Consider the following 15,284-nt stretch of genomic DNA (forward strand, 5'->3'; position numbering starts at 1 on the left):
TTTCTGACTTCTCGTCCAATGATCTTCCTATAAACCTAATGACACTCAGCCACATCATTTTCCCTTCCCAAAAAGCTTATGAACCTTAAGTAGACGGTGACACATAATTCCATTCACTTAGATCGCCCCAAAGTTCTTATAGTTCCATGCTTTAAACATAAATCTAAAAAAAATTTCTCTCAAGACATTCAAACAGTACCTGACTAAATATTAAGCTTAAATCTTTCTTATGGAACAATGAAAAGTACAAACAAACAAAACGAAACACTGAAGTTTATAAAATAATAAACACTTTCAAAGATCCTTGGGATAGCCATCAATGAAATGATTTAACGATGGTTTACTTAAACTGCAAAATTTTATAATGATCTCATGCATATAAAAGTATATTCCATGGTCTTAAAAGTACTATCAATGAGTTACTATTTTTTAAACAAGTTGTGGTTTTTTTTTTATACATGCTTACTTTTCTCAGAAGGTTTTTCATCTTCATGTATTACTTGCTCTTCCTCCTCCGGTTTCCTGTCCTTTTCATTATTTTTTACTTCTACAACAAAAGGAGGAAAGGAAATCTTACTTCCACTAGAATTCATAAGAGCACATTATAATTTATACTTTTGGTGTAACTGTCCAGTTAATCGTTTTTAATGAAATCAGGGTATCCAAATGTGAAATTTGGGAAATAAAAAGGGAGCATGAACTGGTAGAAATGAATGACCAAGTCCACTTTCAAGTGTTCCTGAAAATTCATAATAAATTCTTAACATGGGAAAAAATTAATAGTACAGAATTTTTTAAACACTATTACTAATTTACTGTCACCCACAAATTAACAAAATGTGAAAAGAGCTACTGTAAAGCACTTGGACTCCTTACATTCAATTACTAAGATAGTGGTTGTGACAATTACAAACTCCTGCCAATCACTTAATATTTTGACCAGACAGGTTGAATCATTGTTATTCTATGGTTATGGAACTAAAAGAGATATGAACAAAAGCTATCCTAAAGATAATGAAAGTTTTACTTTGATACCAATGCCAACAACCAAGCTAGCTGTTTAACATATATTATTTCATATCCTCAATATAATCTTGCATGTAAACAGCATTTTTGCCATCATACAGATGAGAAAAGTAATGTTCAGAACTGCCTTACAAGAAGCATTTAAAATATAACAATTAAAAGATTACTACCAAAAGACTATTATTGCTAAAAGTGTCTACACACTTGCACTGTTACAACAAATAAAATCCTCAAGGTACCAGAAATAGCCTTTGGCAAATCAACCTGTACTTTATCTTAATCATTAAGTGGGAAAAAAAAACAAATCACGTATATGTTTGGGTTTTCATTTTATTCCCTTTACATAATTGCAACTGGCTCTCCAAGTTGTTTCAATAAAGCATGCTGTTTCATCATATTCTGTAACCAAAATTAGGCAATCACAGGTATATAGCACTATATATTGATAAAAATTTTTATATGTCATTTCTTAGGCAAACACCTAGGTTTTCATTCCAACAGCCCTAATGGTAGAAAGTCAAGGTTAAAAGACCTTTCAGGTGAAAATAGGTAGAGACCAGGATCATTAATGAATCTATTATGGCTCTTACAAATATGTTTTCCATGCTAAGATAAAACAATAAAGCTGTAAATTGTGACTATAATAAAACAAAAATAGCACAGTAAATAACTATTACTAAAACTATCTTAAGCTTTAAAATAAATATTAGAATATTAACTTTCCATTTACCACCCTATATGCATTAGAAATATTTTGAAGATCTCATGCTTCAAACTTAGCTTCAATTAAATGAAAATGTTTTGCTCCCTTGTAGACTACAAACTCATTACAAAGCATTTTTTTCTATATAATATATACTTTTCAAAATCTTCCTGATATTAATACTGAAAATAATGACTCCTGAGTTTCCTAGTCCCCAGAGTTTCCAGAGGTTCAAGTGATAGGACTGTCTGAAATGAAAGTTTATGCAGCCTTTATTTAGCAAATCATCATAGCGCCCAAAGAACAAAATTAGCCACAGCTCCTATTAGGGTAAGTACATGCCAGATAATCCAGAACACGGCACAGCCAACTAGCCTGATTGGGTCTGCTTCATTTTTGCATATGTTAGCTTCCTCTTGTTTTACAGATGTCAAAGTTAGCTTGAGATTCCTCATTTTACTCAAAAACCTTCTCTTGTCACCCAAATTCCATATTCCCATATGCTTAGAGGGTATGACTGGATTCCCCATGCTTAAATCAAAATACTCATTAGGAATTTAGAATAGACACACAGAATTAAAAGTTACACTCGAGTTTTATTTAATAAAGTCTGGATAAGAAAAATGGTATTAATAGATTCTACAGAAAGGAGTAAGGCCCTATATTTCTTCCATGTTTTTGTTCCCAAAGTCTCAAGAGATTCTGAATGCATCTCCTTCAACCCAAAATAATAACCAAAGGCTGATGAACATATATTTTAAAATATAATTTCAAGTAGTTCCTGAAACTTCTGAAACTCATCTTAATGCCTAGATAAAATCTGTCCTCATTCACAGCTTCTGCCATAATTCCTCTGACTTTGAAAATAGCCTCATTAGAAGTTGCCATGTTTTAATATACATTTCTATGCGTGGTATTTTTTTCAATCAGACTAGATTAGTGATTTTCCACCAGGGTGCCGCAAGAATTTTTAAAACATGAAATATCTGACTATTTAGTCAGGGGCACTGCCCTCTTTTCACTTAGATTGTCACATATAAAAATGACAACAGCCAACACAGCAACACAGCAATAGCTGTATGGTGTGAATGAATCAAAATTACACCTATTCTTTGCCAAATCAGCAAAAAATACATTTTTTGCGTACCACAGAATTTTAGTAATTAGTTTACGTGTGCCATGAGATGACAAGGGTTGAAAATCACTGGACTAGACAGTAAGCTCACTAGGAACAGGTACCACATCTTTAATTTTAGTAACCCTAAAATCTTTGGAAAATAGCTGAAACAAAGTAGATGTTTAATCTATCTGATGACTGTTATTTTAAAAAGATTCCATTAAATAAAGGTAGAAAAAGTATATTGTAGAGGATCAGAAGATAGAATTTACATCAGAGAGTTAAATTTTACATTTTCAGAATTGCCCTTTACAGAACTTTACTCTAAGGAAATAGACAGAACTGTTGCCTTGGATCAGGGGCTGGCAAACATTTTTTATTTAATCAATGATAAACAATATGTAAACAAATGGGTCCAACTATGTTCCAAAAAAAACTCTATTGACAAAAACAGGTTCTACAGGCCAGTTTGCCAATCCTCTGCCTTAAATTATTGGCTCTGTGAGAATATTTAAGACAAAACAAAAACTCCTATAGGTTAATTGAAGACAACATATTCATTAGAAGAATGGGCAAAGGAGATGAACAGGCAATTTACAGACAACAAAATACAGATGTCCAATAAGCAGGTAAAGATTTTCAACCACATTAAACAAAAAACATGGTATTATTGGTAATGTGATTTTTCTATAAATTGAGTTTTACTTAACACAAAATTCCAAGTAACACCTTCCACAGTAAATTTTTTGTGTTCCTTTTAAAGGAAAACTCAGGGGAAAAAAGTTTATTTTATTGTCTCCAATTCTTTTCCTCTCATTCTCTCTGAAACCCAATCTCAATCAGGCTTTCAATTCCACTGCTCCTTATCAACTGATACCTAGGTCATTAAATATTTCCCTTTCATCTTACTTGAACAAAAGCAGCATTTGATACATAGAGCTAACTATGCCCTTCTCCATGAAACATTCTCTTTATTTGATTTCTAAGACAACAAAATCCCGTTATTCTTTCTACCTGCACAGCTGCTCTATTAGTCTCCTTTGCTGGTTCTTCCTCATCTCTCCAACATTTCAACACTGGAATAGAAAGAGCTCAGTTCTCGGATCTCCTCTTGTCTCCATTTATACTCACTCTGAGCTGATCTAATCTTGTTGCTTAACTTCAGCTAATGTCTGTCTATATGCTACCTACTCCCAAATTTTCTAGCCAGTCCAAGCCTTTGCCCTGAAATTCAGACACGTATCTAATTTGAGCAACAATAGTTATTTGAAACTGTTCTTCCTCCTATACTCACTCCCCTTTCTAAAACCTGGTTCGTTTTTTATCTACCTCAACTCTGAAAAGAAAATCTCCAACTTACACATCAATGTAAGGAATGTTAAGGTTCCATAAAGAAAAACCAAATACATAAGAAATAGCTGAATATAAATGAGTGAATACAATAATGAATGTTGGCTGAATACAATAAATAGTAACAGCAGATTATTAGTAAATTTTAATTTACTAAACCATAACAATTCTACCACTACTAACCTAGAGCAAAAACAGAGAAAAACCTTGAATTCTATTCCCATGCAATTATCCCCATTATCATTTATTTTCATCTCATTTACCTAAAGTATCCAATGAACAGGGAAAAACAAATCAACCACAGATTTTTTTTAAACTGAAATATAATCTACAAGAAAACTATGTCAGAATTTAATATAAAATCTGTTCTACTCTGAAACAGATTTTTCTCAATAACATTAATAGCAGTTTAAAAATAAAAAGCAAAAAGAGGAAAGCCTTCCCTATTTCTCCATAATAGAATAAGAGGTCCCCAAAAGGAGAAAAAAATGAAGAATGCAGTATCCCAAAAGCTAAGGAAAGTCTCAAGAGAGAGGGACTTTTTAAGAGGTCATCCGAGTATGAGAGAATAAAGACCAAAAAAAGACATCTCTGGATTTAACAACATGAACATCAATGTCATTTCACTGAGAAGAATGTCATTTCACTGAGAAGAATTAGGAGGGCTGGTAAAATGGAAATCAAGATTCAATTAAGTTCAAGAGTTAAACAGGAGGAGAAGAAATGGAGCTAGCTTTGTTAACACAATTTAAGAATGGCTCTAAAAGAAAGAGAAGGAATATTAACTAGAGGAGAGTTCATGGTATGGAGTGTACAGGGAGGGTATAACTAATGTTTACACCTCCTTTAGTGTTGTTTGAACTCTCCCAGAGAGAAATCTTTATTTTCTTGGGCTTCTTAGGCTATCACTTTAATCATTTAGGCAGTATCAGTTTATAACATATTATATAGTATTATACAAAAATATGATAGTGTCTTCAGGCCTACTAAGGTATGTATCTGCAATACTTCTTTAGGTCTTTCTTCTACCTTTGTAAAATTAAAATAGCTTTTCTATTTGCTTTCTGATATCTTTCATTATTTTTTGTTGCTGCTCAGATCCACTGTAACTGCTGTATTTAAAATAAACTTGCAAAAGTGCCTGAAATAAGAGATTTTCTATTAGTACAGCGTATAAACGTTAATAGAGGGAAGAGCCAGACTTCAGTACTTCAATTTATAATTCTGTGTTCTGAAAACATTAAAATTTAGCTAAGAATAAAGAATTTCAGGAAACGAATACGTTTCATATTTGTTTCACATGCAGGTGCACAGCAACAAATACAACATATAACAGATTCTGCTACCATACAAAGGAAACAGAGAACTGTTTATGAACCAATGAAGAAAGAAACTCTCCTTCAACCCATAATACACAAAATGTCCTTGGAGGAGAAAACAAAAAATAAAAGTTTAGTTACCAGCTAAGAAATTAAATCTACCAGTAATCTTCCTCTGCTAATAGCATACAATCAGATAAAAGTCTGAAAGTAAGAAACCAAAAATAAAACCAACTTTTAATTTTTGAAGTACGTAACTTGGATGGCTTATTATTCATCTCTCTGCATTTTACAGCACTCTGTGGAATGGATGGTCTCCAATATCAAGATTGTGACAAAGTAAAATGTATAAACTCATTAAATAAGTTACAATTTCCTATAACTTTCTTTTTTTTAATTATTTTTAGAGAGGGGAAGGGAGGGAGAAAGAGGGAGAGAAACATCAATGTGTGGTTGCCTCTTGAGCACTCACTACTGTGGACCTGGCCCGCAACCTAGGCATGTGCCCTGACTGGGAATCAAACCGGTGACCCTTGATTCACAGCCTGGCACTCAATCCACTGAGCCACACCAGCCAGGGCTCCTATGATTTTTTTTTTTTACAGATTACTAAAAGGTGTTTTTAAAGGACTTGCTCCAGTATCACTCTTTATATAAAATGTAAACCTCATGTCCTTCTCCCCTGTTTGAAATCATTCAATTGCTCCCCCGTGCTATCAAAATGCTTTAGCACTGTAACCAAGGTCCCCCATGATATAATTCTCTTATATCACCAATTATTCATTCATTCCACAAATATTTACTGAGCACTTACTGTAACCCAGAAATTATTTTGGCCTAATGGTGGTGGCTCAGCAGAGGAGTAAAAGGCAGTGAAGATGGTAAAAAAACAAAACACTAGATTCTAGATCTATTCTGAAGGTAAAGCCAACAGAATTTCCTGATGGACTGAACATGGGATATGAAAGAAAAAGAAAGAATGGCTCCAAGGTTTTTGACCTGAGCAAGTAGGGCAAAAATGCCATTAAGAGGGACTATCTTCATTAAAACCCTATATTATACAGATAGTGAAAAGCAAGTGCTTTCCTGAATATAGCTGATATTCTCATGAAGTTATCTTCCTGTAAAATCCCAGAATACCAATTTAACATTATTACTGTATTCACAGCCTTGTATTTAATGGCCTGTGTTTTAATTCTTGTCTGCATCCTGAGGGCAAATACTAAATTTTATTTTTTAATCCTCAAAATCACAAAGAGCCTGACTTGTCACTATATCAGTTTACTAAATGGATAGATGATCTTCGGAAATGAAGTCATGTTTTAATAATAAAAAATTTCTACCCCAAATGCTGGTACAAAATATTGGCAGGAAAATCCTCTGTGTCTCCTAGCCCTGTCTCGTATTTTCACTCTTTGAACAAATTAGAAACCAGATACTGTTTCATGCTATAAGGTCACCCCTCTCAGAAAGTTCTAACAACCCTGGCCAGGTAGTTCAGTTGGTTAGAGCATTGTTCTGATACACGAAGATTACAGGTTTGATTGCCAGTCACGGCATATACAAGAATCAAACAATGAATGCATAGATAAGTAAAACAACAAATCAACGCCTCTCTCTCTCTCTCTCTCAAATCAATACAAAATAATATAAAGGAATGTAGCAGAATGTGATGCAGTAAGAACATAAAGGTGCTATGCCCGTCTGAAAGGAACTGAGAAAGTTTCATATAGGAATATTTGAGTTTAACCATGAAAGTAAAGTAGGATTTTTCTCATTCTCTCCTTTTTCTCTAGAGATTTCAGTTTTAGAGAGATCATTCAGAAGAGAGGGAAGAGAGAAGACTGGGTAAAATCAAGAGGGCAAAGAAAGCAAATGGATGATGTCTTCATCCAACAGACAATCAACTTCAACGTTTCTTGCTTCCAACAATGGTGGTGTCATTCACCAAACAAAAAAAAAAAAATAAAGTCAGATTTCAATGGGAAAATTAATTGTAAAATGTGATTTGTAACACCTAAAGCAAACAATCTAGATTTTCATATTCTATATTATTTGTTTGCTACATGATAGCAAGAATAAATTGCTAGACTTTGATCAATTATGCACTGACTTGAAATTGTTATGTCATAGTGTTTATACTGGTCCAGACTTTCTCTCTTCCTAGACTATAAACACCTTTCAGGGTGCCAACGCCCCTATTTTCTTCTTACTTCATTTCCCTTCTTAGAGCTTCACATAATGACTCTCATACAGTGGATACTTTGTAATTCTTAATTGTAAAGTTAAGAATTTATCAAGTTAAAAGGAAATTTTAGCCACCATTATTGTAACTTTCTCTGCAACTAAAAGAAATTTAAATGTTTATGAGTATATTTTACTTAAGTTTATTAAAGCTATTCAAAAAATTTTAAATTGAAATAATATGCTAACCTGGAGAGCATGTCTCATTTTGTGATATACCTTCAGATTCATCTTTTTCACCTGAAATATCCTCTTCATCAGAGAGAACCAAAAAGGCTTCTTTTGGCAAACTCTCACTACTTTCTTGTTTAGATGGTGAACCAAAGGAACCTTCCATCTTCTCTTCCAAATCTGGATTTGTTTCATCAATTGGAAGGAGACAAGTTTTAGAAAAGCAAGTAAGTTCATCTTCAGCAGGTGCAAGCTTTTCCAAAATAGGAATAATTTCATCTGTCTCCATAGAATCTGTATTTTCTAAGATAGTCTCATTTTTGTCATCTTTTATAATATTTTCACTAATGGATTCTGTAAGGTCAGTAGAATTTTCATCTTCATTCTTTTCATTCTGGTCAATTTCCGTACTGCTAGATATAGCTTCTTCTTCAAGAGCAGGTTCTGTGACTGCATCTTCCTCTACCTGCTTTTCATTTTCAGGAGGTAGATCTGGACAAATAATTGTATCATCTGCTTCTAGAGTTTCTTCATCAGCATCAATATTACTATCAGCTTTATTTTTCTCATCAAATGAGAAAATTTCATCTAACTTTTCATCATCCCCATTTTTTTCAAGAAAACCATGACCTTTATTGCTAGGCTCTATATTGTCAGTGTCAGGAACTGGCTCACAAACTGGTACAGAACTTGGTTCAAAGGTGGGGTCCAAGGCCAATTCAGAAGTTGGTTTATCAGAAGTTAGTCCATCAGAGACGAGGTCACCAGAGGCCGAATCACCAGAGGCCTGATCACCAGTGGTCAGATCGTCACAAGCTGGATCACGAGAAGCCAGATCACCAGAGGCTGGATCATCAGAGGCCAGATCATCAGAGGCTGAATTATCAGAGGTCAGATCACTGGAGACTGGTTCACTGGAGACTAGTTCACCGGGGGCTGGTTCACTGGAGACCAGCTCATCAGAGACAGATTCACCAGACATCGGTTCACTAGAGACTGGCTCACCAGAGACTGGTTCCCTAGAGACTGGTTCACCAGAGACCGACTCACCAGAGACAGGATCACCAGAGACAGGATCACCAGAGATGGGATCACCAGAGATGGGGTCACTAGAGGCAGGCTCATCAGAGGTGGGAACACCAGAGGTGGGATCACCAGAGGTGGGATCACCACAGGTTAACACTTCAGAGGCTGTATCTCCAGAGGCTGGTGGATCTCCAATATCCAGATCACTTGAAGATGGATCACCAGAAGCTGGTTCAATGGTCAGTTTAGAGATTATTTCAGGAGTTTTATGACTAGGAGACAAAGGTTCACACTTTAAATCATCATCTGGCTTGTTTTTTGCATTAATATTTAAGGAACAAGGTGTCTCTTTCCATTCTGAGTTACTTTTTTCAGGGTTAAAGCAAAGTTCTTCGATGCCATTCACCTCATCCTTGTCATTAACATAATCCATATTTTCCAAAGGTGAGGTGGGGTCCAAATCTCCATTTTCATGATTGCCATTTAATAGCTTGGCATCAGTTTTCAACAGTTCTTCTTTGACCTTGTAAACTGCTTCCAGTTGTTGACGATCACTCACTCTCATTGTTTTTCGAGCTTTAAAAACTTTTTTCTGAGGTTCTTCTATACCATCCATTTTGAATCTTTAAAAAGAGAGAGAGAGAGAGAGAGCGCTTAATAATTGAAACAGAAACCACCTAATTATACACATTTACCATACACGATCTTACAAAGAAGCAAAACTTCATGTAATTTTGAAATGACATATAAAAAACATAATCATCCTTGTTGTATGTTTAATATTTATCAGATTTATGTAATATAAAATTGATAATAGGTACCATCCACAGAAGCTCAATTACTGAAAGTATTAGAAAACAGTGACTAGTTTTCATTCTCAGTAAGCTTAATGAGTTCAGAGTCTTGTGGAAATAAAAAAGTAGATGGAGGAAAAAAAAACAGTTAAGAGAATAAAAACAGCAGGGGCATGGGAAAGAGGTACAGAGATAAGGAAGAAAGGAAGGAGAATTACAAAACACAAAAAGAAGACTGTATTTGTAACGAAGCATATCTAGATTGACAGAACTGTAAGAGATTGCCATTGATAAAGTAAAAACTCACACGAGAGGGAAATATTTGCAAATAACATCTATGATGAGACAACTTGCATCTAGAAATAAAAAATGTTGTTATAACTCAATAACAACAACAACAAAAATTTAAAAATGGGCAAAAAACTTGAATAGATATTCCTTTCAGGGGTGTCCAACCTTTTTGCGTCTCTGGACTACACTAGAAGAAGAGTGGTCTTGGGCCACACATTAAATTCACAAACACAAAAACTGATGAGCAAAAAAAAGGTTTTAAGTAAATGTATGGTTTTGTGTTTGGCTGCATTCACAGCCATCCTGGGTCACATGCGGCCTGTGGGGCTGTAGGTAGGACACTCCTCTAAACACATACAAATAGGCAATAGACAATATGCAATAAATATGGAAAGAGGTTCAACATCATTGATCATCAGAGAAATGTAAATGAAAACCGCAATGGCAGAACACTTCACACACAACAGGATAATTATAATCAAAGAGAAAAACAAGTATTGGCAGGAATGTAGGCAAACAGGAACTCTCATGCAATGGTGATGGAGTTGTAAAATGGTACAACTAGTTTGGAAAATAGCCTGGCAGTTCCTCAACACTGTAAAAATTAATCATTACTTTCTGATCTTTCCATTTTTTTATGTATGTAAAGCTATAAATTTCCCCCTAAGCACTGCTTTACCTGCATCTCACATTTGATGTGTTATATTTTCATTATTGTTGTGTTAAAATATATTCTGATTTCTATTGTAATTTCTTTCATTGATGAGCTATTTAGAAGTATTTTTTTTCTAACACATAATGACCATGTGCAGCTCATTAAAAAAAAAAACAAAACTACAAGGTTGGTTTCACACTGAACAATCAAGCAATGTTATAAAGCACTATGGCTTTTATCTTTTTAGCCCAACCAAGGTATCTACTTGATAAAAATCAAAGCCCTAAGCCCCAATACCTGAGAATGTGACCTTACTTGGATAGGGTTTTTGCAGAGATAATCAAGTTAAAATACTGTCATTAGAATGGGTCCTAATATAACTGGTTTCCTTATAAAAAGCAGAAGTTTTGTACAGAGACACACACATAGGAAGAACACCATATGAAGACTAGAGTCAATGCTGCCACAAGCCACAGCCAGGAGCAAGGTCTGGAATAGATCCTTCCTTAGCTCCAGAAGGAGCATGGCCCTGCCACCATCTTGATTTCGAACTTCTAGCCTCCAAAACTGTAAGACACTAAATTTCTGTTATTTGGGTGAAAAAAGCAGTGTAATTTATCAAATAAACAGAATAGAAGGTGAAATAAACAAAAAATCTCAACAGATACAGAATATTCATTTATTCAACAAAATTCAATAGTGACTCATAATTAAAACTCTTGGAAAACTTAATTAAAGGAAACAACTCTAATAAAGATAATCTACAAAGAAAACTACAGATATCATACTTAGGGATGAAATAAGATCAGAACCAAGACAAGGATGCTATTTCCTACCATTTCTAGCCATTGCAGGTAAAAGAGGGCAAGGAGTTGATCCTAGAGAAAGACAATGTCACCAGTCTATAGCAAAATAAAACAGAAGTTCTTTGAGGACTAAGATGCATAGGGAGAAAGAATAATGCTTTCACACTCTATTACTCAGTAGGAATGATGGTAGGATAGACTTGCTTTGGCTGGAGAAGGAAAAAAAAAAAAGCAGCCTCTGAGGTATCAGAACGTATCTGAGACTCACAGGCCGGCCTTAATTTTATTATAAATTGACTTGATGCTTACAGCTAAGCCATATTTTCTCCTGTTAAGACATAAAACCACCACTACATTCAAATTAGGTAAGGTCACAGTGAAGTCCATAATACCAACCATCTCCTTTTTTCTGATAAAAGTAAGTGATGGCTACTATTTATCAAATGCAGCTTCGGCCTAGCCTCATTGTAGTCTGTCCTCACTACAGAAAAGATTTATTAAGATACCCAAGCAAAGAATAGCCACCACTTTCTGACAGTACGCACCCAGAGTAAGGTTCTATTTCTTCAAACTCTACCCAAAATAAGGCAACTCATGACCAAATCCTATACTAGGTTTTCTTCTAACACCCTCTTACTAATGTGCCTCAGTTTCCCATGGTTAGCATTCTCCCTCACTGCAACAAATAATACACCCAACTTGTTAATTACAGGTATGTTCCTAGTGTTCCATTGTTCCTTTGGCTGCAAGGCATAAAATAACAGTCTAGCCTGTTTGCTGGAGGCCGGGATAGCTTGAGAACCTACCCCTTTGTCACTGTACTTCTAGACTGTTGTACAGAATTCATTCTGTCACATTAAGAAAATTACTTTATATTTCTTAGTCTTGTTAGCCTTTCATTTAAATTATGGAACTGATTAAAACTATTTAATAAAATTATCTTACTACTGAGCAGAAACTTCAATGCAAAATTATTATAGGCACTACTTTAAGGATTATTAATTGCAGTTTAAAATTTAAACTTCAAGTTTTTTCCCACCCACTATTTATTCCAAACTCATGCTAACAAAAAAATTTTCTGCAACGGCACCATTCAAGTTTTGTAGTCATTTTTCTCTGCTGACTCCAAAGATGTAAAATAATGAAATTATACGGAATATGGTTACCCTTTAAATACTTTCAAATACTGAACTGCAATGCAATTCTTTTGAACTTTGACTTCATAATATCCACATTTCTCAGCTGTTTTATGAATCGTTGGCGGTCATTATCAGTCATGTTAAAAGCACTCGTCTAAAAAAGTGTATTTTTATAATTTTTAGTAACCCCATTATGAACATGAACTCTGCAGACAGTAACATACATTTGCATTCCAGCTCTGCCATGTACATATGTGATACAGGACAAGTTACCTAACATTCCAATTTTTAGTTTCAGCTACCTTAAGAAGGGAGTATCAGTGCTTGCAACAGAGAATGTGGTGATAATTAAATGAGATTCTATACATTAAGCACTTAGAATGTAGTAAAAAATCCTGTCTGTAGAGTCGTAATATTTTAAGGCATAAACTAGATAATCAAATTTCTCTGAAGTACTTTTGTTATTTTGTATACTAATTAGAAAATCCAACATGTAAACACCACTACCGAATAACATCTAATAAACTGCCATCACCAAATAACATTTAGTAAAAATAAATATAATCCAAGCAAACTGGTTTTATCAACAAAATTGCCATTCAATTCAGAAATAATAAAGTACTGCACAAAGAATTACAGAATAACTACCATCTATACCCACAAGGGAGCACACTACAGCCATTTACCAGATCTAATATGGGTTCTAACTATAATGTATAATGAAAAACAGAGAAAGCAATAAGGAAGTAGCATGAACAACCAGTCCAAACTAGTTCAGCCATATCCGTGCAAACCAATCAGCAGCAGGTTTTTAAAAATCTATTTTGCATAAGCAAAGTATATTTAAGAAAGACACACATTAGAGAATGGTGTGTTACCTGCAATCAAGTCTCCATGGCTTTATTACCGGAACAAAACATTTCTAAGAATCACTTCAAATACTGTCATCTGTAACTGAGATGCCATTCACAAAACTACTCTACAAAAAAAATACTTTTTTTAGGTGGCAACACTACAATCATGAAGCTCTTACATGCCTGTAATTCATTTTTCCAGGAAAAAGCATTTATGTTTTACAGTAGAAAATGTCTGCCATACGCAGACATAAGTGTATAAAATATGAACTTCCTGCTGAAAATAATTTTTCCATGAGGAGGAAAGTAAAAAAAAAATTTTAAGGTAAATATATTTTCATAAAGAAGATAGTTTTTAAAAATGTTTTTAAGTCCTTACTCTGTAATATTTAGATTCAAAAACTCTAGGGAAATATCATCACTGATAAAATCTTTTGTACAGCATTACCAAAGGAATTTATATTTAAATAATCAAGAAGGGTGTGTTACCTGAAAATAAGTCTCTATGGCTTGGAATTATTTTTCAAATTGTGGGCAAATTATTTTTAAGGAAAACCCAGTGAGTCTCTTCTTCTGTAAGGGACATTATTTCCTTCTTTGCTTTATCCCCCTCCACCCACTGTTTTCCCTCTTCCTTCTAGCAAAGAGATCACAGCTATGAAACAACAAAGGGAAGTATTCCCAAAAACTGCAATGCCTTAACCTACAATCTGCCTGCTCAGAAAGCTCAAGAATTTAAGTGGCTGTTCAAGAGCTGCTCACAAACTCGGCCAATCAGTAGCTAGTATTCTGATTCCTGCCCAGCAACAGGAGACAGACAATCAGGTCAGAGAAACATAGTTAAAACCTGGATCTACAATACTTCAGTGAGGTTCTTTTTCTTTGCTGACATAAATAACCTAGAACGTAATTGCATAAAATCCTAAATCCACAAAAAACACTTTAAATATATCCTATAAATAAATAAATAAGATTTATACCTTTTATGCTATTATACCTTCCTTTAAATGTTCACGAATGTTTCCAGAAATACAGATGAATTCCCTACCTGGGGAATGAGTCAAGCATAGGCAATACATAGCGAGAACATACTTTTTACACAATGGGTTAGAATCTGCAAAATTCAAATGTAAATTGATTTTTAAAAATCCATAATCATTAATACATATAAAACATTTATAACTAAAAATTCAGCAGTCTTAAATCCAAATAACACAAATTTTATGCCCAACTATCACTGTTGTTACAGATTTACAATTTCAAAATCAATAGTATCCTGGACCCAACGGTTTACTAAGTATAGCATTACAATGTTTTGTTGTCTACTGCACTGTAGATGTCTGTATTTCTTGACAACCTATATTAAATGGTGTAAGTACAATTACTACGTCCTTTTCTCCTTAACTGCCTTTCACAGCAGGTTACAAAAAGGCTATATGAGCTCTCCTCTTTGCAAGTGCTACAGCAAATGTGTACATTACACAGTAAATAAACATTCATGTAAATTGAAGGGAATTTTTTTATGTTACATAATTCAGTAATACATTCCTTTAAAAGTAAATTGTAAAAAATAAAATAGGAAATCCGTCCTAAGAATATATTTTTTCTCAAATTGACCACCTATCAAATTTTCTTAGTAAATTAGTTTTTAAAATAAACCTCATTTTTTTTGTCCTTCAGTTACAGATGAACCTTGACATTTTTCAAAACATACCCAAGAGGCAGCTTACTGCAGCCATACTCTTAGTTTATGTAACCTCCCCACAGGCAAAATAAATCAGCAGCTGCT

General features: G+C 34.2%; 1 protein-coding gene across 1 annotated transcript in view; it reads right to left on the bottom strand.

The window, feature by feature from the left end:
- Positions 1–15,284, bottom strand: part of ATF7IP (activating transcription factor 7 interacting protein) — a 107,921-nt gene that overhangs the window by 54,385 nt on the left and 38,252 nt on the right. The window contains exons 2-3 of the mRNA XM_054591403.1: positions 7,949–9,579; positions 467–547 (exon numbers count right to left, since the gene is read on the bottom strand). Of these exons, the coding sequence (XP_054447378.1) occupies positions 467–547; positions 7,949–9,572 (1,705 nt within the window). The 5' untranslated portion in view covers positions 9,573–9,579. The remainder of the gene's footprint in view (positions 1–466; positions 548–7,948; positions 9,580–15,284) is intronic.

This window comes from Pteronotus mesoamericanus, unplaced genomic scaffold, assembly GCF_021234165.1.
Source record: "Pteronotus mesoamericanus isolate MK-2021 breed Mesoamerican mustached bat unplaced genomic scaffold, CSHL_Meso_final scaffold_21, whole genome shotgun sequence".
NCBI lineage: Eukaryota > Metazoa > Chordata > Mammalia > Chiroptera > Mormoopidae > Pteronotus > Pteronotus mesoamericanus.